Genomic DNA, 26384 nt, shown 5'->3' on the forward strand with positions numbered 1-26384 from the left:
AAGGCAGGAGGATCACTTGAGTCCAGGAGTCTGAGGCCAGCCTGGGCAACATAGGGAGAACTGATCTCTCCAAAGGAAAATGTAAAAATTAGCCAGGCATGGTGATGCATGCCTGTAGTCCCAGCTACTCGTGGGACTGAGGTGGGAGGATTGCTTGAGCCCAGGAGGTCAGAAAAGAAAAAGAGGTCCTCCCACCTTGGTCTCCCAAAATGTTGGGATTACAGGTGTGAGCCACAGCACCCAGCCTCTTTTCTCTGAACTCCAAATGTTGAGTTGTGAGAGTCAGTGTGACACAGTTTGGGCAACTGTTGTGCTTTTTGCCATATCTTTTTTCCTCCAGTCAGATTTTAAGCAACTTGAGGGCAGGGTCCCAGTAGGTGACATTTATTTTTGGTCCTTCTAGCATCACACTAGGCCCCTGGCAGGCGTTCAATGCCAGAGGAGTCGTGCATTGAATGGACTCGTGTGTGTGTCTCCCAGCCCACAGATGAGTGGGTGCAGTGGCTGGCACAGTGCCCAGCCCGGAGGTGCTCCTCGAGGCACTGAGAGCTGCTGGGCGGCAGTGAAGCCCAGCTCTCCTCCTGCATTAGGTAGTAGAGAGGAAGAAGCACCTGTAGACATCATGCAGGGTGTGCAGCTCCGAGCGGGGCTTGCTTTCCACTCTGTATTAGCCAAATGCCAGCTCGCCCACCCAAGATGCTGGACTGAAGACTAACGTGTTCCGACAGCAAATCTGCAAACACTCCACTCGCCAGGACAGCTGCTCACGTGTGCACCCCTGTGGGTCCAGAAGATTTCAAGCACAGACACATGGCGGGATTCGGGAGACCAGTTCCCAGGCTCTCCGCATTCATAGGAGCCTAGTGGCAAATGTGCTGAGAATGGACATGCCTGATTCGCTCCAAGGAGCTGCTCCTTTCCTGTGCCTCCTTCATCATGGCCTTACACAGGCGTCTCGAGGGCAAGGAAGGCCTTGGAGCCCCCGTGTCTGTCCCTGGGGCATCTTGCACACAGGTGGGCCCCACATGAAGGATGAAGGACCACCGAGGCTGAGTTCACTAAGAGAATCCCACCCGGCCCAGTAATGGGTAAGAGCCCCCAGCAACGTGGTTGGCTTGTCATCCTTTGATTTTAACAAAACCGAAGGGGAATCTCACTGAGCTAAAAATCAATAGATCATTAAAAATAATCCTTAATGACAGAGAATGGATGGGCCACAATGTTTCGGCATATAGGTCAGGAGTTCAGAGAAAATGGCGCTGCTATAACAAGACTCCTCTCTGTCGATTTATTTATTTACATGAACACATTTTCAGAGATTCTATAGAAACAAAAAGAAGCAACCACCAAAAGCAGGGACAGAACCACGAGCGCACACGTTTCTGACAAGTCTTCTCTGGAAATGAGTCAGGTGCGCTCATGAGCTGAGTGAAAAACCACCATGCCCAGCTTGCTAAGAGATGCATTTCAGGGCAATCATAACGTTTTATGTCCAACAATTATCAAAGTATGTAAAGTATCCTAATTGCTTGGATGTGAACAAGTGATAATTATGATGATAATTCCATCCAACAAGCAATGATTATGGTCTTATGGTCACTGGAAATTCAAAAGAAAAAACCTTTACAAGATTTCCAAGATTAAATGACATTAGGACAGAATTCTGGGGTGATGGGCCAACAAATGGAATGTAAATATCAGCTCGAGGAGGAAAAGGAAGGATGTAAAGCTAAGAAGAACTTGTTCCAGAAACATTTAACTGGGCGGTGGTAGGTATCAAATTGCCACAATACTTAAATATCACAGGATTATGTAATTTATTTTAAAATAAAATACAATATGCTAAAAACTTATTCTGTATAGTTTTGAATTAATGAGAAAAACTTTAGGTGACAACTTAAAAATATGTATGGGATACATGATTTCTCAAAAATTCTCTTAGGGATTTCATGAGCAAAACTACTTGAGGACTGAGGGCCCAGTTTCCTCTGTCTTGGCCTGACTTGGCAAGGTCCCCTCACATAAAGGCCACTTTATAATGAGACTTTCTTTGGCAACCAAATTGCTCCTTAAAATATTTGAAAGCTGTGGGTCTTAGGTACAAACTTGTCCGATGCAGCTGTGTTAAGACATCGGGCTGAAGTTAGGCATCAGGCTGCTTTTGAAATGACAGGCTTTCTTCTTCTTCTTCTTTTTTTTTTTAACATTTACTTTCCTTTATCTTTTTACATTTTTAGTCCTTTTGGTTCTGCCCCATATGATCTGTAGGAAAGAGCTGGCTTTTACCTCCAGGTCTGAGACGGGTTTGTGCACTTGCTGGACGGCCCCAGCCTCGGTGGTGGCTCCATGGCTGTGATGGGGCAGCTGCCCGCTGTGTCCCGGCCACTGTTTCTGAGAGCCAGAGCTCTGCCCAGCTGGCCTGCAGGGTGAGAGGAATGAGGACCTACTCTCCAGACACCCACCCAGTCACCTGCTGCTGCACCCAAGGAGGCAGCAGAGCTGTTCCTTCTTCTTCTTCTTTTTTTTTTTTTTTTTTTTTTTTTTGAGACAGAGTCTCACTCGCTCTGTCGCCCAGGCTGGAGTGCTGTGGTGCGATCTCGGCTCACTGCAAGCTCTGCCTCCCGGGCTCACGCCATTCTCCTGCCTCAGCCTCCCAAGTATCTGGGACTACAGGCGCCCGCCATCACGCCCGGCTAATTTTTTTTTGTAGTTTTAGTAGAGATGGGGTTTCCCCGTGTTAGCCAGGATGGTCTCGATTTCCTGACCTCGTGGTCCACCCGCCTCGGCCTCCCAAAGTGCTGGAATTATACGTGTGAGCCACCGCACCCGGCCAGGGCTGTTTCTTCTTTGTTAGGACTAGACAAGACCCACGTTTTAAGGGCCACAGGCTGTAGGATTCTGCACGATGCTTCGCCACCCTTGGCAAGTGCCACACCTCCCCAGACTGGATTGAGACGGCAGCTCTTCGGGCCTTTTCCAGTTGCATCTCTCCCTGCAGGTCCTGCAGAGGCAGCCCCTCATTAGAGGCCCCCTAGCTGGTCCAGACTGTCATCCTCTCCACCACGGACCCCAGCAGCCCTCCCGTCTGCAACCTTGGGCCCTTCCATCCATTCGCTGCATGGCGACCAGAAGCTTTTAGAGAGGGACGTCTGACAGTGCTCCTCCTGGGACCTGCAGGATGGCAGGCAAACTCCTTGGCATGTAGTGTGCCAGTGATGCGTGGGCCCTCTGGAATGCCATGCTCCTGACATCTCCCCATGTGTGGGCGCCCCGTGCTTGATGGAAGGGGAGCTGTGGGCACAGCCTCGACAGTCTAGGAGGGGGTCCCTCAGGGAGAAGGTGGGGCAGGGGCAGGGGTGCTCCCAGCAGCACAGGTGCAAGAACAGAGACTGGAAGCCTACTGCATCCGGCGTTGCTTCATGGACCCACCTGGGCACCACCGGTGGTAGGGGCTGGTTTTGCTTTCTTATAAAAACCCAAATGAAGAGAGCAGGAGGGAGAGAAACCTAACTTTTGATGCCATAAAGGAGTGGCAACCAGGCTATCTAATGATCCCAAGCTCCCACACGCGCTTGCGGGACGCCGTGGGGTGCTGTCAGCCAGCGCAGCCAGCTTCAACCCCGCCACACGCACGCTTTCTCTGCACGGCTGTGGGGCTGCACTGCAAGCCACATGGCGATTCCGACTCCCTCACGTGGAGTTGGCATCCCCGTCTCTAAGTGGGCCTGCCTTTCATATTTACATTAAAGCCCACAACGTATTCACTATGATTTTGTTGGTTTTTTATCCCGATACCTAAGTTGTTTGAATATCCAGGCACCAAATGAGTATAGGCTGGTCCCAACCATAATTACCTTCTTAAGGAAACAGCTTTTAAATAATTCAGAGTCACATCTGTGAACACCCCGCAGGCTCTGTTTGTAGATAAGATTTTCTAAAGAGGAAAAAAGTCAGATATTCCCAGGGTGGTTTTGGGGTCAGTGGGGGAGAGGAGGAGAAAGGACAAAGAATTCTGAAACAGTAATTTCAAAATTCACAGCAGGGCTGGAAGAGGATAGTGTGATGGAGTCGGGTCCCAGCCTGCCAGAGCCCCCCTTGCCAGCTGATGCCCAGCGCCGAGGCTTTGCGCTGTAACGGAACTTGGGCCACACCTCGGCTGCCAGTCACAGCATCACACGGCGGCTCAGGAGCCCGCTCTCTGAGACCTCCTGCCTTTCCCCGCCCAGCTGTAGGCGACGGGCCCCGCTTTCCTGGCTCAGCCCCACAGGGCGGGTTGGAAGCGATGCTGCTTTGCACACTGTTCACTACAGGCGTGAGCTGCAAATGCCCGTGCTGGCATGGCCTCACCAGGGCTGATCTCAACCAGGGGTGATTTTTTTGACCAGCAGCTCAGTGGTCACAGAGGCTGCCGCTGTGAGCATGTTTCCCAGGTGGCAGCGACGTGAAGGCCAGGAGATCCTGGGTTTCGCCCTTTGTCAGACATCTGGTATCAGCCCCCAGCCCACAGTCAAGAGCGCCTGCTTGGAAGTCAGATAAGACAAGAGTCTAGGCCTTGCCCTGAAGTTTGCTGTGGATCTCGGATGAATTATTGAACCTCATAGGGTTGGTACAAGGAAGGGGCTGGTGCTGTGTGGAGAGCCCAGAATTGCTGCTATGATTACATTCAAAAGAGAATAATGAATGGCCAGCCACGGGCTGCTGCCTGGGGGGCTAAGATGCTGGCATTAGAGGGTGAAGTTCAAGGGCTGAGCCCTCCCAGTGCGTGGAGTATGAGCCCAGCCTGTGCATGGAGGCTGAGCTGCTGCAGGAAGCAGAGCCCTTAATTCCACGGGGCCCCCCACTGGTTTAAGAGCCATCAGGGCCTGAGGAGCATCTCTTCCCTGCGACATGGAAGGCTTCTCAGAGCAGGAGACAGTGCCGTGTTGCACGCTCACCCCAGAGCTGGCTCGGATGGGCCCTGGGGGTGGTGTACAGGCGGAGAAGGTGCTGAGAACGAGCTGCAGGTGTGACTGCTTCCGCCTCCCCAGACTCATCTCAATGGGAATGCAGGCCAGGTATCGCTCTGGATTTGCAGTTGTCCTTCAGACCGCCTGAGGGCAGGTGGCTGAGCAGCGCTGTGCGATGACCATCTGTCTGGAAGAACAGGCTCTGTTGGAGCCTCACTGCTTGGGTCCGAGATGCAACTCCACCGCTTTTGCTTCCTCGCTGCGTGCATGTGGCCCAATCACCTAAGCTGCTGTGCCTCAGCTTCCTTAGCTGACAAGTGGGGATGATAGCAGTTCCCGCCTCACAGGCTGTTGTGAGGATGAAATGAGCTAAAGTATGTAAAGTATTTGCCACAGCACCCATCCCGGAGCAAGTGCTTGATAAATGCTGGCTGGGGCCACTACTCTTACTACCACGGTTCCCTGTCACCTCTAGCCTTACTCTGGCCCCCTGATCAGAACACGGTTGTCTGAGATGTTCAGGATGGAGCATCAAATGGAACAAGTACAAGTGGTGTGTGGTTCTGCAGAATCCTAATGATGCAGAACCACGAGCCGGCTGAGTGTTCGGATGAAACAGGCATCTGCAGGGACGGGTAATTTACTGCTCGCCTTTGTGTTGCTCCTGGAAGTCTTCCAGCGGCCTTTTCAGTCGTAAAAGAGGACAACTGATCTCAAGCTTACCTGAGGCCCAAAGGCTGGTGTGTGAAGTGCTGGCCTGACAATGGCTTTGCTGCCTGCCTGAGATGCACATCCACCCGCAAACCTCGTGCTGTGGACCCTGCATCCACTACAGAGACCACGAGGAGTCTCTGACGTGGTCCAACCATACCGCGAACAAGATGCTGCTGGAACTGGGGGCCTGGAAGCACCAGGCACCTGCCTCCTCACCCAGGATGCATCAGTTTGACAGACAAAATGAAAGCTCAGTGCATTTTGTTTGGGGAGGATGCAGCTGGGTTGGAGACGGGCTGGGAAGCACCACAAGAGGACATCAGACATGTCAAAAGGTAAACACACTGAAGAAGCCCCACACGCCTCCCACGGCAAACACCTGTAGGTTAGAACTCAGGGCTGGGTTTGGCACTTTACCAGGGCCTGCCGTGCTCGGCTCTTATTTCCCAGGTGGACTCGAAGCCATTCGTGCAGCTACGATGTGCCACCCCTCAGGGACTGCCATGCAAGGATGGGATTTCAGGCAGTTTTATCCAGGCACAGGGAAAAAGCAGGTGTTCAGGAACGTGGAGCCCCTCAAACCATGAAGTCTGCATGTAACATAGACCCTGAGCAAGATGGGGCCCCTACTGTCCTCCCGGGGATGGGAATGACAATCACCTCAGCCACATTTAATCTTTTTTTTTGTTTTCCAAGTTAAAATGGAAAGTCACCATCCTGAAATAGTTTAAGTCACCATCCTGAAAGAGTTTGAACTATTTTGACAGCCAGAAATACAGAAACAGGCTAGGATGGGATGAAATATTCCTAGAGTTTGAATTAGGCTCCAGGAAACCCAGAGTCAAATACTGCTATATAAATAGGCTTGTAAAATAAATGTGACAAAAATAATTCTAAACGCCATCCAGTTTCCAATTGGTCAGCACTTTGCTGAGATTGAGTGCAATGGTGTTACCTTCAGGTTCACTGTTAAATTTCACACAGAGAAGAAGGGAGTACAGGCATGCAACACCAGCCCCATCCTGTGTGCACAGTGCTTTTTATTTCTTAAGCCACTGGGTCCTATCTCTTTGCTTCCAGGAGTCACAGTCACCAAAGTGACAGCTCAATTGCAAACAGTGAAATGCTTCCTAAAAAATTCCCATCTATGCAGCTCTGCGATGGATGTGGATGGCAACCTAGGGCCTATGGTCTGTCAATATTGATTGGATTGATCGGTTAATGCAGTAGCCAATCCCACAGAAGAAAAGAAGTGGTTGTTTGGTTTTCCAGCAGAGTTAACAAAATTTCCCGGATCTTTGAGCACATTAGTGTGTTGTACTTGCTGGAAGACATTTGGTCAATTCTTACTGGGACTCTCTTCCAAAGAATTGCATCTCAGCCCGCCTATATATTACCTTATTCTTATAAATGGAATAAATGAAACATTTTCTCAATGATGTCACACACGTCTAAGATATAGGCCGGCTTCATTTTCATTCACATGTGAGCCTTGGAAACTGTTGACTTGATCCAGCACCGTGGGAGCTGTTAGGAGCCCCAAGGACTGACCACATCCAGGCTGGAAGTGGCTTAGAAGTCAAAATGCATTTCCCAAAAGTCGGGACTATATTAACCTTTGAACTTGAATAGATTAATAATAGCTTCCCCCAAAGAAGTAGAAAGCATTTAAGGGAATGACTTTTGTAAGAAGAGCCATATGCTATATCGTATTTTTCAAAGTCAAAAAATACTTTTGTGTTTTTTGTTAGACCACAGATTAGAAAAACCTTTTAAATTTGAAATAATTATAGATTCCTAGGAAGTTGCACAAATAGTACATAGAGTCCTGTGTCCCCACTTCCAGGGTCCCCAGTGGTGGCATCTCACAGAACCATCAGGTAATAGCCAACCCGGGAGGCTGCAATGCTGTGAGCTGCACTGGACACCTCATCTAATTTCTACCAGATCATCCATTTTTTAAGAAGGGGAAAACCTCACAAATATCAGAAAGGTGTCCATGGACTCTAAATTTTATCAAATACTCAATATGAAAGTACATATTTTCTTAAGGAAAAAAAAGATGTCATAGTTGAGGCTCTGTGCAACATCTGCATTTTTTCAGGGAAAATTCCACCTAAAGAGGTCTAGCACGGATATTTTAAACGTTCACTGTCATGCTGGAGTACGTCTGTCAGACTCCACCGACCCCAGGCCCGGTGGAAGTTCTAGCTCAGCCTCTGTGGCCTCCTGGAGGGCTCTTTACAGACACGTGCCCGTTAGAGTGGGCAGAGGGTGTGTGGATGCTGTGGGCGGGTGGGAGACCCAGGCAATCACTCCCAACATCCTTCGGGGGATACTGCCCCCATTGCACAAATGGCCCAGATTCCCAAACCTTGCAGGTGAGGCTGGAAAGGGGCCGGGGGCAGATGAACCTCTTTGCTGGGAAAACCAGCCCCTCCTCTGGGGAGGAAGACAGGAAGGCCATCCTGATTCTTCTCAGCACTGGGTCCCTCCGACGGCCATTCTCAGTGTTTCTGTGTATACATTCTGACATCCACTTTATGGCTTTTGAGGGGGGCGGGGCTTTAAAATCTATTCATTTATTGCTGGTTTTATGATTACTTATGCTTTGGTTTTGAATTTCTAATGATGATTTGATAGCTTGGCAGACGACCATCATTATTGGCTAAGTGCTGTCTCTTTAAACAAATCTATTTTGTCCACTTTGGAACACTTGAAACCACTTCACGGTGTCTAAACATATGTTTGGAGTTCTCCTTTCCAACATGCCCCCCTCCTCCCCAGTTCTCCTGGAGCTTAAAGTACCGTCACAGAGAGAGGGATCAGGGAGCTGCTGACGCTCGATGGTCACTGGAGACGCGGAGTCACCTCTGTCTCCAGACCTAGGGGAGCTGCGGACCCTGGCCATGAGGTTTGCCCTCCTGCCAGGGAAGGGGGCTCCCGGATGTGGAAGGGAGTGGGAGGGAGTTGGGGGAAGGAGGACACAGGCTGCTTTGGGTTAGACAGAGGGAGGGCTGGAAAGGGAGGGACCGAGGGCGAGTTCTCTTTGCTTCTCAGCTGTGCTGCGTGTCTGCCTCCCACTGCACACAGCATACATCCCTCGCATAAACATGGATGTGCCCGTGGTGACCTGCGTGGGGTCCCTCCGAGTAAACACATGCCTCAAGAGACCCTGGGAGGTCTTACAAAGACTCTGTTCTTGACCAAACTTGAGTGAGGCTTCTCTGAGTCCTCTTGTTGACCAGGCTTCCACCTTGATCCTATCCTGTCTTTGGCCTGCATTGCCCAGCTTTGGCAAGAAGTCCCTGCCCCTGATATCTGATCACCCTCCGTAACTGAGCAAGTTCCTCATCCTCCACCTTTGAGCCTAAGTCCTTGTCCTGCCTTCAGCAAGGATCTTGTGAGATCAGCTTAGCAAAAATCTCCTCCCACCGATGCCTTCTCTTAGCAGTTGTCCATCCACGGACCCCTCTCTCTGCTCGTTGGCCATAATAAACCCCCACCGGATCTTGCTGTATTTGAAGTTGAGCCTGAATCTCCCTCCCCTTTCACAACAGTCCTGAAAAAGCCTTCCCTACCATTTTACAAATGGCAGAATCAGTTTTTCTCTGACATCCTGTGCAGCATGGATGCAGAGACCCTCCATGCCATGAAGCCCCCAGACCCACAAAGACAGATGAGCCCCCATGCGCCCCTCAAGTCTTGGCGCCACATGGCAGGTTCTCAGTGGGGATGGACTCATGTCAGGCTACAAAGCCTTTCGAGCTGGCTGTTCAGAGGATGTCAGGCTATGACCTGGGTGGCCCTAGAATGACCCTCCAGGCTCAGCACTTGTGAAGGGGTGTGGGGCCCTCTGATTGGGGTATGCAGACCCTGGCTTTCATCATATTTAGCTGATATTGGTGATCAGCATGGCCTACTCTGAACTGCTAGGACAGGACTCCTCCCTCTGTCTCTGAGTAGGAGAATGTGGGCCAGCTGATCTCATACAGTGTTTTGCTTCCTTTCTCCTGAGTCTCAGGAAAATTTAAGGGAAAAAAAGAGCACTTACTTTTCTTATCTGTTGTGTTGTGCACCGTCACCATAGGAATACCAGGACCTGTGTTGGGCAGAGAATAGCCAGGAAGAAAACAAAGACGAAGCCATTAGTTTAGCTGACAACAGAAAAAGAAAACAAGTTTTCCTTATACTGTGGAGATAGATGTGCGGAGCTGGAGAACCCGAATTCACAGAAGAGTAATCAATGATGGGATGGCAGAGGCCAGGCCGGCAGGGGGGCCAAGGCACAGCTCCCTACCTCTGCACCTGTGTTAATTACAACACACCCAACTCAAAGTCCATATTTTCAGATTGTTGTAACGCCATAAAACATCATTCTATGAAGCATCACATTTGGTTTATATCCTCATAACCTCATTTTTTACCACACAGACGCACATTCCAGGATGGCTTTATGGGTTCTTATAAATTAATGAAGCCTCAGTGCTAAGTCTGCTGGCTCCTCCAGGAAGGATGTCACTCCATCCAACAGGTCTCTCATAACACCTTGTAACTTATTCATGTAACAGGAACATTTTGAAAATGTCAAACTATATTTCAGTTTTCTCTTGAATCATTAGCTTTCAGCTTCCCAGCTGCAGGAATGTTGCAGCCCTGAGAAGTGAGAAGGAAGGTCCAATTCAGGACCAAGTGGCCCCTGATCCGTTTTCTCTGCAGGTGACTTCTTAATTCTTCTTAGCAAAAGGTGAGTCCAGAAAGAAAAAAAAAAAAAAGTATCTGAATTATTTTCTATATCCTTTTGAAAACATATTAACAGGCAGGCCTGGTGACTTTTCCAACCTTATTTCAGCCATTGTCCTCTGCACTCACCCACTCCAGCTAGCTGGCCTCCCTGTAGGGCTGGAGGCATGTCAGGCCTTTTCCCACTGAGCCGCTTGTGCTCTCTGCCTGAAAGGCTCTGCCCCTAGACACTGCTATGGCCTGTCTTTCTCTTCATTCAAATCTCTACTCAAATGCCTTCTCCGACTGTCCCATCTAAAGGAACTCCCCTCCATGACCCTCCATCCTCACGGCTTTCCTGATCTTTGTAGAACTTATTACCACACACTATGCTATCAGGGCCTTATAATATGTAATTATCAGTGTACTTGCTTGCTGTCCTTCTCTTCATCTATTGCACTAGGATGTAAGCTCTGAGAGAGTCAAGAACGGTTCAGATTCACTGCTGTTATTTTCTGCATCGAGAAGGGTGTTTTGAATAGAGTTGGTGCTTGATTGCATGTTTGTGGGGTGAATGCTGAATGAGAAATCACAAAGCATGCAGGACAGGCAGGACAGGCAGGAGAGGCTGCCCCTTTGGCTCAGGTGGATTGTGGGAAGATGCAGGGAGAAAGAGGAAGTGGGAAGTGGGTGGTCCGAGGGAGACAGATGCACTGTGGGAACACCATGGCCAGGGCTGCCTGCAGCACCATGACCCAGGATGCCATGAACTCACAAGGGGTGGCTATAGCAAAGCTGAAGGATGCACACTATCTTGGGCAGAGGGATGGCTGGAGTTCAGTATTCCTGCAGTCATCATCAAAACTCCCCACACACTTCTGAGGGGTCATCTGACAACTGGCTGAAAGTCAGGGAATCTGCTATGGATCCCACCATGCTGAGGGCTTCAGGGCCTCACTGCAGAGGCCCCAGAGTGGACACCCTAGTCCAGGGCCCAAAGAGCATGTAGCAGAAACGCAAGGAGTCCTCTACCCTTGAGAGGTAAGGTGGAAGGTCTGGCCGGTGCCCATCCACAGGTCCAGCTGAGCTGAGACACATAGACTGTGGGTCATGCTGGCCTTGGACATCAGAGCAGAGGCCTATCTGCTGCCCAAGGACTGGATCCAGGCTCTACCCCAGGCACAAAGTCCAGGAGTCCAGGGCCCTTTTCCCCAACATGGTGCCCTCTCTGTTCACCCACAGATGGGGCTGCCAGAGGATAGGCAGGATGCCTGGTTCCATGTGGTGCTCAGATAAAGAATAAGCATTTTCTTACCGTAAGTGTGTCCCATGCAGCATTTGGGACATACTACAAAAAAAATTATTTGTGGTTTAGCTAAAATTCAAATGTAATTGAGTATCTTAAATTTTTATTTGCTAAATATGGCACCCCCTACCCAGTGAGGGAACAGTGATCTGAAAGTCCACATACTTACACCCAAAGAGGCAGCACTTAGCAAAAGAGATTGAAATACCAGTTTAAATTATTGAGTTAAACTAAGTTTCTTGGCTCTAAGATCCACTTCCCCCCCATGGGGAGTTCAAGTGGAAGAAAGATGACTGAAAAATAAAGAACCTATATCTATTTTCTCTGCACATTTCAGGGTGAGTAAATTTGCAAACAGAATATCTCCTATGTTCTTATTAATAATGTAAACAATTGTTATTTATTTAGTGCCTACTACGTAAAAGGCATGCTGTTAGGTTTTTTATGAATAATTTCTAATCAAATCCTTACAGCAGCTCTGCAAAGTAGATATTTCTAACCATATTTTACAGAGGAAAAAAACCACAGGTGTAGATAGTTTTAAGTCTTTTGTCTCATCCATGCAATAAAAAAGCTACTGAGCCTGAATTAGTCGCTTTTCATCTTTAATTCACAAACTTAATATATGTTTCTAAAAAACTTCAAACACTAAAGAGAGGAACAAAGTAACAGCGATCTGTTTTATCCCCACTTCCCAGAGGTAACCTAAATGTTGCTAAAATGTACTTAAAAATGCTTGTATGCACATACATGGTCATATTTACACATGAGCACGTATTTTAAAACATAGACAAAAATAACATGAAAATGGTTGCATGTATATCTGCAAGCTTTATAAAATCTTAACATTACACCGTATTACTCTATTTTAAGTTAGTTTTTCTAAAGTTTATTTCTTGAAAGGCTAAAAAAAAATTGACAAGAATTTAGCCAGACTAAGAAAAAAAGAGAGAAGATGCAAATAAAATCAGAAATGAAGGAGGAGATGTTACAGCTGATAACACAGGAATACAAAGGATCTTAAGAGACTACTATGAGCAGTTACATGGTAACAAATTGGATAACCAAGAAGAAATGGATAAATTCCTAAAAACATATAATCTACCAAGACCGAATCATGAAGAAATTGAAGAGATCAATAATGAGAAAGAAGATTGAATCAATAATAAAAAGTCTCCTATCAAAGAAAAGCCCAGGACCTGATGGCTTCACTGCTGAATCCTACCAACATTTAGAGAAGAACTAATACCAGTCCTTCTCAAACTATTCCAAAAAATGGGATGGGAGGGAATACTTCCAGACTCATTTTATGAGGCCCGCATTACCCTGACACCAAAGCCAGACAAAGAGACTAGCAAACTCCCCTACCCCCGCCAAAAACCCCATCTACAGTCTAATATCCCTGATGAACATAGATGCAAAAACCCTCAACAAAATACTGGCAAATCATATTCAATGGTACATTAGAAGGATCACTAATTGGAAAACCAAACATCGTATGTTCTCACTCATAAGTGGGAGCTAAGCTGTTGAGGATACAAAGGCATAAAAATGATACAATGGACTTTGGGGACTTGGAGGAAAGGGTAGGAGGGTGGTGAGGCATAAAAGACTACAAATTGGGTTCAGTGTATACTGCTTGGGTGATGAGTGCACCAAAATCTCACAAATCACCACTAAATAACTTACTCATGTAATCAAATATCACCAGTTCCTCAAAAACCTATGGAAATAAACAATTTTTTAAAAAAAGGATCATTCATCATAATCAAGTGGGATGCAGCTCTGGGATGCAAGGATGGTTCAACATACACAAATCAGTAAATGTGATTCACCATATTAACAAAATGAAGGCCATGCAATCCTTGCAATAGATGCAAAAAAGGCATTTGACAAATGCTTCAACATCCTTTCATGATAAACGCTGTCAAAAAGTAGGTATAGAAGGAATGTTCCTCAACACAATAAAGGCCATCTATGCCAAACGCATAGCTAACATCATATTCCATGGTGAAGCTGAAGCCTTTTCCTCTAAGATCAGAGCAAGACAAGGATACCTACTCTCACCACTTCTATTCAACATAATCCTGGGTGTTTTAGCAAGAGCAATTAGGCAAGAAAATGAAATAAAAGTCATCCAAATAGTAAAGGAAGAAGTGAATTTTTCTGTTTGCTGATGACGTGATCTTTTATAGAGAGAACCATAAAGATTGCACAAAGGAGTGTTACAAGTGATAAACAAATTTGGTAAAGCTACAGATTACACAATGCAACACAAAAATCAGCACTGTTTCTATATACTAAAAATGAACTATCTACAAGTAAATTAAGAAAACAATCCCATTTACAATGGCATCAAAGAAAGATACTTAGGAGTAAATTCAAGGAGGTAAAAAATATGTATACTGAATACTATAAAAATTGATGAAAGAAAATTGAAGACGACACAAATAAATAGAAAGATATCCCCTGTTCATGGATTGGAAGAATTAATATTGTTAAAATGTCCATACTACCCAAAGCGATTTGTATATTCAATGCAATCTGTATCCAAATTTCAAAGTCATTCTTGACAGAAACAGAACAAAACTGATTTTTTCCACAGAAAAATCCTAAAATTCATATGGAACCACAAAGACCCCAAATAGCCAAAGCAATCTTGATCAAAAAGAATAAAACAGGAGGCATCACACCAAATAGTAATCAAAACAGCACAGTAGTAATCAAAACAGGATAGTACTAACATAAAAACAGACACATCAACCAATGGAATAGGATAGAGAGCTCAGAAATAAACCAATTCTTCTATGTTAATTTATTTTTCACAAAGATGCCAAGAACACACACTGGGGAAAGGACAGTCTCTTCAATAAGCGGTGTCGGAAAAGCTGGCTATTCACATGCAGAAGGAGGAAACTGGACTCTTATCTCACTCCTTATACAATAATCAACTCAAAATGGATTAAAGGCTTCAGTATAAGACCTGAAATTGTAAAACTACTGGAAGAAAACATAGTGAAAAAGCTCCATGACATTGGTCTGGGCAATGATTCTTGGATTGGACCCCAGAAGCACAGGCAGGCAACAAAAGCCAAGCCAGGCAAACGGGGTTGCATCATCCTAAACTTCTGCACAACAAAGAAAGCAATTAATAGAGTGAAAAGACATTTCATGAATTGTGTTGAAAATACCAGCATGTCGTATATCACATAAGGGGCTAATAACCAAAATATGTAAGGAATTCAAACTACTCAATAGCAAGAAAACATGTAACCCTATTAAAAATGGGCAAAGGTCCTGAATTTGTCAAAAGAAGACATGCAAATAGACAATAGATACAGGAAAAATGCTCAGCATCACTAATCATTGGGGAAATGCAAATTAAAACCACAATAAGATATCAACTCATACCTGTGGGATGGCTATGATTTAAATTAAAGAAAAAGCTAACAGGTGTCGGTGAAGATGTGGAGAATAGGAAACCTTCATATGCCATGGGGGGAAGGTAAGTTAGTAAAGCTATTTTGTAAAACAATATGGTGGTTCCTCAGAAAACTAAAAATAGAATTTCCCTATGATTCAGCAATCTCACTGCTGTGTAAAGATCCAAAGGAATTGAAATCAGGATGTTGAAGAGCTGTCTGCACTTCCGTGTTTACTGCAGCACTGCTCATAACAGCCCAGACATGGAGACAGCCTACACGCCCATTGACAGATGAATGGATTAAAACCTGGGTACATATACACAATGGAGAACTACTCAGTCTTAGAGACGAAGAGACTTGTGTCACTTGTGACAACATGGATGAATCTAGAAGACATTATGCTAAGTGAAATAAGCCAGGCACAGAAGGAGAAATGTCACACGATCTCACTCATATGTGGAATCTAAAAATGTTGATTTCATAGAAGCAAAGAGTAGAAAGATGGTTATCAGAGGCTGACGTGAGGGGGCGGCAGGTGGGGAAAAGGGAGCTGTCGGTCGAAGGGTACACAGTTTCAGTTAGACGGAAGGAATACATTTTGGTGTCTATTGTACAGCATGGTGACTCTAGGTAATAATAATGTATTGTGTATTTCAAAATTGCTAAAAGAGTGGAGTTTTAAATGTTTTCATCACAAAGAATGATACATGCGTGAAGTGACAGATATGTTAATTAGCCTGATTTGATCATTCCACAATGTATGTATGTATATAACATCACATTGTACCCAATTAATATATGCAATTATTAATGATGAATAAGAATGAAAGAGCCTCAAACCAAACAAAATAAAAGAATATGGGGAAGACAATAATAAATAAGTAGTGTTGAGTACAAAAAAAACCAAGACATAACAAATAGCTACCATGTCATTTGCATTCCTTCCCTAATCCCAGTCCTCTCTCCTCCCAGAAGTGACCATAATTTTGAAGTTAATGTTGATCATTTCTCTGCATATTTAAAAGATATTTCTACCACATGGCTATGTATTCATAATAATACACATGCCATACATAGTATGATGTGACATGTCTCAATGTAACACATTTTGTACGGTCTTGACATCTTGTCTGGCCACTACAGGAGGGTGAAGCCATGTGTGGGGGCGTGAGCGGGCACGGCCACTCTGGAGAACAGCTTAGCGATATCCGTGACATCTGAAGATGCTCATGTGTATGACCTGTGGGCTCCACTCCTGGGAACACATCTCGGAGCATCCTCTGCACCCGTGCACAAGAAGGCCGGCAGAAGGTTGTTCCTAACAGCAGCTATGTACAGGTCACAACGGGAAATTACTCAGCTACTCATTAGCAGGAGACTAAATGAACAAAACGCAGTTACTCACATGGCAGAATATTATAGAGCATGCAGAATGAATTAGTAGATCTACACCTATCAACATAGGCCAACATGAAGAATATAAGGTTAAGTGAAAACATCAAGTAGCAGAAAGGTAAATACTATAATATACAATTATGTAAATCGTTTTTAAAAGTTGTAAAACTTCATTTTTGAAGAGATGCATAGTATCCCATCATATGGAAATGTAATCATTTATTTAGTCCATTGTCTACTGATGGATATTTTGGGTTGTTTCCTTTCATTTTCTGCTACCTTAAAACAGTGTTGCTGAAAAACCTCTTACATACATCTTCGCACATGGGTAAGACTGCCTCTGTCGTTAAGCTAGTTGGTAGCACTGCAGTTGCTGTTTTAAAAAGGTTTTACAGTCAGCGCTCATGAAATAATCTTGTGGTTTCAGACACACAACTCCTGACTCTCAATGGTGTGAAACAAGGAAGCTGACTTTCCGCTAACGTTGCATCCTGGTAACCAGGACTGCAGCAGCCCGGCTGTGCTCTCCTGGGCTCTCCTCCAGGACGCGTCTTCTTTCTAGGATCCTGGCTGAAAGATCAGCCTTCATCTGGAACAGGCTGAGCTCACGACAAAAGGAAATGAGCAAGGGGTGCTTGCAGAAATGCACGATGAAAGGGGAGAAAAGAATATAAATGTGTTTGTTACTACTCCAATGGTAAAACTGGCAAATTACATATATACACACACACATATATATATAATTTATTTATATATATTTATATATACATTATATATGTATATTTTACCTCAATAAAAATAAATTAAAAAAGAAATATTACTAAAAAATATTTTGCATAATTAAAAAATGTCCGGGACATGGTGTAGTTCATGTCCACTCTTATGCTGTTGGCCAAGATGCATCCCATTGGTTCCAACAGAGCAGGGGTGAGTCTGTAACTCCACCGAGGCCCTGCAGGCCTGATGGCCACGGGGTGGAGGATGATCTTTTTACAGGGAAGGGCTGTGAAACACGGGGAACAATAAGACAGTCTACACGGAAAGTCAAAACACTTCACATTTTAGTAAATACTGTCTAGTTGCTCTCCAACGGATAATATATGGAGATCTAGGTTCTATCTTAAAAAAGTTTTTAAAACCACTCTAATGGGTAAATGTTTGAATTTTTAGAAATTTTGAGTAAAGCTGGACACCTTTTTTTTATTATTATACTTTAAGTTCTAGGGTACATGTGCACAACGTGCAGGTTTGTTACATATGTATACATGAGCCATGTTGGTGTGCTGCACCCATCAACTCGTCATTTACATTAGGTATCTCTCCTAATGCTACCCCTCCCTCCTCCCCCCTTGACATTTGCATTTCTCATGTGTTTTCCTGACTACAAACTGTCCTCTCTCATTCTTCGTCCACTTACATGGCATTGCTGCTTTTTTATGTTATTTAGAAGCTAGTTGTTTCTTACCACGTTGCTGCAGGTATTTCTCCTGCGTGCTTTCTAATTTGTGACTGAAGAAAGCGCCATAAGTACCAATAATAGCAACTGTCACACTGAATTGCAATTTTAAAGCCATAGCTGCTCGGACCATGTTCCTACCCCATCTCAGACAGAAGAAAGACAAACACATTCTGAAATCCTCGGGCCATGAAGCCGTGTCTCATCCCCTCTACCTATTCTGAACCTTGGACTCAGCATTGTATAAAAATGTTTGCTGAACAGATTAATGGTTAATGAATGAATGACCTCCTAAGCATATAATTGGCTATGACATATCAAGGTAGCAAATTTAAATTAGGCTAACGAAAGGTCTCTCAAGACCATTCTCGGAGTCCTGCTTTTTCTAATTCAGGCTGCGGTCTCTCTGTTCATACATAGGGAATCCCCTGCCCTTTTCACTAAGGGCCAAGGGTAGCAGTCTCCATGTCTAAGACCGGAATTATGTTCTGTTTGTGAAGCTGTATGACAACCAGGCCATCTTCACTATATTTTATTATAGAATACTTCTTTACACTAGTGGAATACAAAGAACGTAAATAAAATTACATTTAAGGAGGCCACTAAACAAAAGTTGAAACACAGTTTCTCTGTATCATTTTATATCTGTTGATTCCTAACCCCAGGCAGTCTAACTGAGTCTCTGCCCTGAGATCAGACCCTCTGGTGGTCTGAGGTCGGCTCCGCAGGCTGCCTTCGCATCTGCCTTCTCTGGCCCAGGGTATGCACGCCCACTACTGTCTGTGTGAACTGTAGGACCACCACAGGCCTCAAGGTTTCTGTGATGGCCCCTGAAAACTGCAAATAATCCAGGAAAACATCTAAATCAAAAAACATTTTCTCCTAATAAGGAAACAGAAGGAGAATCCTAATTAGGAATCAGATACTTAAAATTTGTGCTACTTTGGCCAGACTAGACCCATGTTAGCATTTACCTAAGATTTCCAGAGAAGAGGGGACATGCCGAGCACCTGAAGAACATACACAGAATTTTGGGGGAGCTGGTACTATTCAAGAGGAACACTTTAAACCTATTTTAAACAACAGAGAATACTTTTACAAAGGAGACTTATGAGGGGCTTTTACCACTGAAGTCTTACAACGGTTTTTACTTGTTTTCCTCTTCTTCCAAATGATCTTACATAAGTCTGGTCAGTAAAACTTATTAGATGATTTGTTTCATACAATAGGAAGCTTTTGCCCTTTTGTCTCTGATGCCTGTAAGACAATCCATCTGTATTGCCTGGGCACAGATTCCTGTGTCTAAACCTTAGGACTTCACTCAGCTGCTATTCTTCTGACAATTCATATTCATAGTTTCTTTTTTACTTTGCGTGTAATTCAACAAATAGGTATTGAGATGCCACTATGTGCAAGACATGGTGCTATGTGCTGGGGAAACAGAAAGAAGCAGACAAAGGATTTGCTCTTAGGGAGCTCAGAGTCTAGTACGGAAGACAGACTTGCATGAAAATATGCTTTGATGCCACGCAGGGACTCCCATAAGTAAAGAAGGGGTCAGGAGACCAGCTATTTTGTGATTCCAGGTAAGCAGTTTTCCTTATCTGGATCTCAACTGCAGGATACAGGCTTGCTAAAATCTACTTTTAGTAAGAGCAACAGCAGCTTCAGCAAAAACAACAGCAGCCAACATTTTTTTCCTACTATCTGCCTGTTACTGCACTGGGCTCTTAGAGACATTCTCTCAACCTTGTCACAACTCTATGTGATGGGGATACCCTCCTCCAGAGATGAGAATTCCGTGCTCAGAGTCTGCCTTTGCAATGTCAAGGTTTTGCCATGGTCATGGGAAAGGATGGAAGGAGATGGTGTACACCTGTACTGACAAAGAGGTTCTAAGTCTGAGGGGAAGGAAAGAAGAAAGAAAAGAGGCTGAGAACACGGGATTGCTTTTCTGTTCTTTCTCAGCCAATATCTCTGGTATCTTTATGTTTATGTCTAGTCTTGGAACATAGGATATGCTTTTATTTATATATTTATTTATTTAAGACAAGGTCTCGCTCTGTTGCCCAGGCTGGAGGACAGTGGCACTATCTGGGCTCACTGCAACCTCTGCCCCCCGGGCTCAAGTGATCCTCCCATCTCAACCTTCCAAGTAGCTGGGACTCCAGGCATGCGCCACCACGCCTGGCTAGTTTATGTATTTAGGAGACACTTTTAAATGAAAGCATGCAATCATATTTCATTGTGAGTTCCTTCCTGGGTCAGGTCAAATATTAGATATCTGATTCTGTATGCATTTGCCTAATGACACACTCTGATGTGCACGCTCCCAGATTCACGTGAACATAGGCGTCAGCAAAAACGTGTTCACTAGGATTCTCTCTGCCTGGTCCTCAAATTATTTCCTAAGTCCTTGGTAAATAAGCCTGCCTCGTGGCTGGTGCAGCTTTGGAGCATGCAGTAACAGCCCTGATGTTCAAGCTGAAATGTGCAATGGCACGCCTGCTGACAGCAGATAATGATGGTATCTGCTCTGCCTTTGCTTACGAGGGGATAACCGCAATAAAAACAACATTTAGCCCTTTAAAAACTTTGGTTGGTGACACATACTATTTTGACTCAAGTTCAATATCTGACTTCCAAAATTTATATTGTTCCTGGAAAGGAAAAGAAACAAATGGAAGCAAGTGAATTCACAACCCACACATAAGGTCGTTTGTCCCCCGTAAAGATCCTGTGGCCAGAGGGACGAAAAAAAAAAAAATCAGATTACCAAAAGAAAAGCTTTGAATTACACAACAGACGTGTGAACAGAAAATATTTATCTCTGCGCCCCTGGTTTCCAGCCCCAGTCATTTTAGAGCATTAATTTGCACCTGCTCAACTGGAGAGAGAAATGTGACAATTCCAGATGAAAACGAAGTAATTAAAAAGGACACAAAACTGTAAAAGAAAAAAGTCATCAGAATAAATAAAAAAAATTCATAAAGACAGTGCTTGTCTCCCTTTCCCTCATCTGTATCCTCAGAGGATGTTTATGTGACAGATAATTTCCAACCAGTAGCTAAACTCCTAGTATGTAAACAATGGAGATTCAAACAGCCTGGCCGGTACCACGGATATCTCCTAAGCGTTGATGAATGGTTTCAAAGAACAGCTGCGAGCAGAGGCAGGCTCTGGCCGTGCGAGATAATTGGCATGGCCCGCTGCGAACAGGCTCCAGATCTCTTTATTTGCCCGTTCATGCATTATGCATGCCTGATGCATAAAGTTTGTACATTGAGGTGATATTATCATACTAATAAACAGGGAGCTAGCCAAGCTACCAGAACTACTGTGGATAATTAAAATATTTGTTCCGAGGACAGCATTTCCTAGTCAACACTGCCGACAGGTTTCCTTGCCGTTTGATTTGGAAACCTTGTTATCGCTGACATCAAACCTGGGATTGAGGCTGCCCCCACCCCCTCCACGCCGTGCCCCACAGCATTTAGTTTTGCTTCAATCCCATTTTATGTGTCCAGGGAACTTGAAAGTGATCCTATTTCCCATGCAGCAGTCCGAGGAGCGCGGCACGAGGGGGGCCGTGGAAACGGATGGGTTGTTTTACACGCTCACAAATGATGGGGAGGCAAAATGTCACGTTGGCTTTTTATAGTCACAGGGAACCTCTTGCTCTAGACATTACCAGTGACACTCAGGGCTCATGACAGGCATTTTCAGTAAGGGAAACCTTCCCAATCATAAAAAAAAAAAAAGAAGAAGAAAAGAAAAGATCCTCTGCACACTCCCAAAATTCAGCTTGCACCTTTGAGTAGTTGATTCGTAAAAGCCTTAGGTTTTAGGAATTATCTGCATTGAACTCACAGCATCACTTTTATACCCCTTAGAGTGACGTTTTCAGGTGTTTCACGTGATTCACAGAATTCCAAGTATGAAAGAAGGAACTTAGTATTTCAGTTTTGTGAGCTGAGGCAAGCCTGCAGTGGGGAAAAGGCTACAGGGGGGCAAAAGCCTGCAGGGAGGCAAAAGCCTGCTGTGGGGGCAAAGCCTGCTGTGTGGAGGGGGAGGGGGCAAAAGCCTGCAGGGGAAAGGTGCAGCGCTCACTGGCTGTTTCGTCCGCCCCGACCGAGGTGCAGCTAGACTGTGGATGGAGTGTCTGGCCCCACTTCCCGCCTTCTCAGCATACTTCTCACAGCTTCTGGTATGACCCTGGCCCTCAGATTGTCATAGCACTGAGCACAGTCTGCCATGTTGTGACTCAAAGTTCTGCAATGACTTTTGATTCAAGCAATGAAGTTCTAATTTGATTTCCAGTGATCTAGTTATGTCTTATCTCTTCAACTGTACTTGAAACTTAGGAACCTATTTTGTACCCCTTTGCGTCCCACCTAGGAAAATGTCCATTGATTTGTTAACAGCAAGTCGCCAACTGATAGTCGCCGGTAGGACGAATGGGTGGATAATTCATGGATAGTGCACGTGCCCTGGGAAGCTGCACACTTGGTGGAGTCAGTTCCGAGTCGGTGGCGCGTTCTCTCGAATAACCTCTAAATCGCAGGCTACCTGTGTTAGAGGTTAGCTTTGCTTTTGAAAAAAGGCACAAGCTAGTTGAAACCAAGCTTTGTAATGAAGGTGTGATAAAATTCATGATTAGGTAACACTGCCAACAGTTAAGCAGACTAAGAAGTAAAAAGTTGTATATCCCTTAGGAGTCTGGAATGTAAAAACAGTTTTCCAAGAGGAAATCTAAAAACTTCCGAGCACATCCTCATCGTGGGAATAAATGCTCAGCTTCCCGAGACAGTGCTTGCACGTACAAATTATGGTGTGTCGAGAAACTCAGCCTCCTTTTCATCAACACAGTGAGCATGGGTTACATGGGAGTCCATCTTTGCTTCCCTTCTGATCAGACCTGGACACAGGACAGGTCACTGCAGTGAGGAGGAGGCTGGAAAGGCGTCCGCTTCCTGTGGATTCCTCAGTCTGCATGGAGGCTGAGGTTGCTGCCCATCCTCCTCTTTAACCCCCGATGGCTGGTCCACCGACTGACAGCAGAGTGGAGGGATGTGGGTGGCATCTCACCCTGACCACCTGCCTGGTGTGTGTCCTGAGGGTAGGGACTTCTGTTCTCAGCTATCTGTAAGGCGGGAGATGTCACCACCTGCAAGCAATGGGGATGACCAGGTGGGCTGAACCATAAAGCTTCGGACACTTGGTGGGCACTACCTGAGATACAAAATCAGCTGCTTTTCTTTTTGGACTCGAGGATGTAGCACAATCAAACTCCGTTTTCTGAATGGAAGTCCTTCCACACTCCGGCCTCTCTTAACCTCCACTCTTGATTCCTTACTGGTTCCTCTCACTGTGCCTGATAAATACCTCCCATCTCCGTGCTAACGTCCTCGGCGCTGTCCCCCACTCTCCCGCCCGAGGGTTTACACACAGTTCTGACGCGGCACTCCTCTGACTGGGACCTCCAGTTATTTCCACCGTCCAGAGACTTAGGTTTAAACCCTTGACGTGAAATACAAGACCTCTGTAGACCTGACCGATCACACACCGTGGCCCAGCATTCTGGACTTCTCACTCCTGCCTGGGGGCTGTGCTGTTCTTCGCCTGAGCACCTGCTCTTCCCTCCCAGTCTTCCTGCTAAACCTCTACATAGTCTTCAAGATTCAGCCCCAGCGTCTTCTCTGATGCCCCTCTACCTCCTCCTTCCTCCGTGGCACCACTGGAATAACAGTAACGGCAACAACAACAACAGTTAACAATCCCGCCCTGCTCATCATGTCCACAGTGTCCCAGGGCATTACATGCACAAACTCATTCATTCCTTAACATAGCCCCATGGAAGAGGCACTATGTCCCCATTTCACAGATAAATAAACTGAGGCACAGAGCTGTATGCGGTAACGGCAGCACTGAAAGCCAGGCACTTTGGCCACAGACTCAGTCCTCTACCCACTGGGCTCTGTTTGCTCTCTGTGTGAGTCTGTTTCTTTATCATTCAGTAAAAGTAAACCTGAGTGTTCCATGTCGGCTGCACCACTTGCTAGCTCAGTAGACTTAGGCAAGCTACTTGAATCAGCTGGTCTGTAGTTTCTTCATCTGTGAAAGGGAAATGATGTCACCACTCATCTTAAAGAGCTGTTCTGAACATCACACAGTAACACACATCAAATGCTTAGGATGTGCCATGCCCTCCTAACCCCTAAGTAGGCGTGTCTAGTATTGTTATTATTTGCATTCCTATGTATATTTCTTGTTCTTATTACTATTTCATCAAGGACCTCTTACCATCCATTCACTCTGTTGCCTGGGGCTTTGTGGACGAGTGGGCATACGGTGAGATGGTTGGCTGGTGAGGGTTAGCAGAAGACCCTTCAAGAAAGACAGATAAGAAGCCCCAACAACAGGAGTATTCTTTGACCGAAATCCTGTTCACGATGAAAACTGGTCTGTTCCTAACACTTGTTCTTAGGTATGAGCCACTGGCATTCCTGAGCACCGGTCTTCCATCCTCTTTACCCCGAGGGACCCGCCGGCCAACCAGATGCGCCATTGTCCTGAGAACTGGCTCCACATTTTGTGAGATGCTTAAAGTCCAGGGAGGTCACTTATAAGGAGGCACGTCTGTTCTCCAGGTGCACACACAAAGCCTCCTGTTATCCAGTCTTGCACGAGCGTCCTTATGGGCCAGCACCCTGGCTGCCTTCCAGAGTCTGCCCAGCTTTTCCATCCCATCTCCACTCCTGAAGGCATCCCGCTGGGGTCCTGGGTATCTTGCACAGAAGCCCCTGCAAATACCTACTTACATAAGCCACGTACACGTTCCGTGCTGTTCCACGGTAGCTCTTGCTGCAATTTGTTTTTATTCCCTTCAAGCAGACTTTTCTTATTACTTAACCTTTTTGCCCCTACATTTCTTTAATCTGCAAGATGCGGCAATGGAACTGGATCAGAGATCTTCAAAGCGAGTCCCAAGAGTCTCTAGAGAAGCTGCTATTTCCATATTGGGCTTCTCAGTAAGTTTCCTTTTGAAGAAGGGGCTCTGTGGCTTAAAACAAGTTTGAAAACATTTGGATTAGCGGATCTTGGAACTTCTTTCTGCTCTAACATTCTATGAATCTAAAAACATTCCTGACATCCTCTAGCTGGAAGCTCTTAGTTCCATGAATTATTTAAGAATTGTTTTACTGCTCTCATTATGCTTACTGTTTTCTCCTTGTATTCCTGTCCTCGTGAACATGGAGTGCCACCAACCAAACCTCAGGACCCAAGAAGCATCCTAATGTGGCTGCTGGGTCCCGGGAGTGCCCTGCAAGTGGAGACCCTGCCTACTCAGTTTTTAAACTAAACAAACAATTTTTTAAAAATGTAAGATCTCTTGGGGGAATGTGAATATGAAATCTTATTTTCTTAGCTTTGAAATGGAAATGACAGAAAAGGAAGTGAGAAAAAAAGAAATGAACACAGATGTTGGGTCTTGGCTAATCATTGTTCTAGAAAACCTCACCAATACTGGGGAGAGAAGGGAAAGAAATGGGCAATGATACTTGTACTAATAGAGTGAACGCGGTTTAGTTTCCCCTCCATACCAGCTGTGGAAGTGAAAGAAATACAGAGATTTTGTCAGATTTAAGTTGAAAGTGGAACACAAAGTCTCATTCTTTCAGAAGATAAAGGGCCACGCTATCTGCGACCATTGGAGGAAAAAGTAACAAGGAAGAGCGCCTCGCCCACCAGAAATTGCCACAAATTCTATCACTGGCCCAGGGACAGAAGAATACTCCCATGCTGGTACCCACACTCTACCTGCCCCCACCCCCAGAGCTGGCTCAGTGGGGTGAACTGTGGCTGCTGGGCACTCAATTCCAGCCCATCCCAAATGCACATCCCACGTATGTGTGCGTGCATGCATGTAAATGTGTCTGCATGTATACATGTGTGAATGTGCATGTATGCATGTGTGCGTGCCTGTGTGAATGTGCCTTATGCATGCATGTGTGTGTGCATGTGTATGTGTGTGTGCATGTGTATGTGTGTGCATGTGTGTGTGTGTGCATGTGTGAATGTGCGTTATGCATGCATGTGTGTGCATGCATGTGTGAATGTGCCTGTATGCATGCATGTGTGAATGTGCGTGTGTGTGCTGTATATGCATGCATGTGTGTGCATGTGTGTGTTCATGTGTTTGTGTGCATGCATGTGTGAATGTGCCTATATGCATGCATGTGTGTGTGCATGTGTTTGTATGTGTGTGCATGCATGTGTGAATGTGCCTATATGCATGCATGTGTGTGTGCATGTGTTTGTATGTGTGTGCATGCATATGTGAATGTGCCTGTATGCATGCATGTGTGTGTGCATGTGTGCATGCATGTGTGAATGTGCCTTATGCACGCATGTATGTG

At 45.5% G+C, this 26384-nt stretch overlaps 1 protein-coding gene across 4 annotated transcripts in view; it reads right to left on the minus strand.

Moving 5' to 3' along the window:
• DPP6 (dipeptidyl peptidase like 6) overlaps positions 1-26384 on the minus strand; it is a 1147427-nt gene that overhangs the window by 29243 nt on the left and 1091800 nt on the right. For all 4 annotated transcript variants that reach the window (XM_050785804.1, XM_050785807.1, XM_050785803.1 and 1 more), the window contains exon 17: positions 9715-9762. In XM_050785804.1, coding sequence (XP_050641761.1) covers positions 9715-9762 — 48 coding nt within the window. The remainder of the gene's footprint in view (positions 1-9714; positions 9763-26384) is intronic.

This window comes from Macaca thibetana, chromosome 3 (genome assembly GCF_024542745.1).
Source record: "Macaca thibetana thibetana isolate TM-01 chromosome 3, ASM2454274v1, whole genome shotgun sequence".
Lineage (NCBI taxonomy): Eukaryota > Metazoa > Chordata > Mammalia > Primates > Cercopithecidae > Macaca > Macaca thibetana.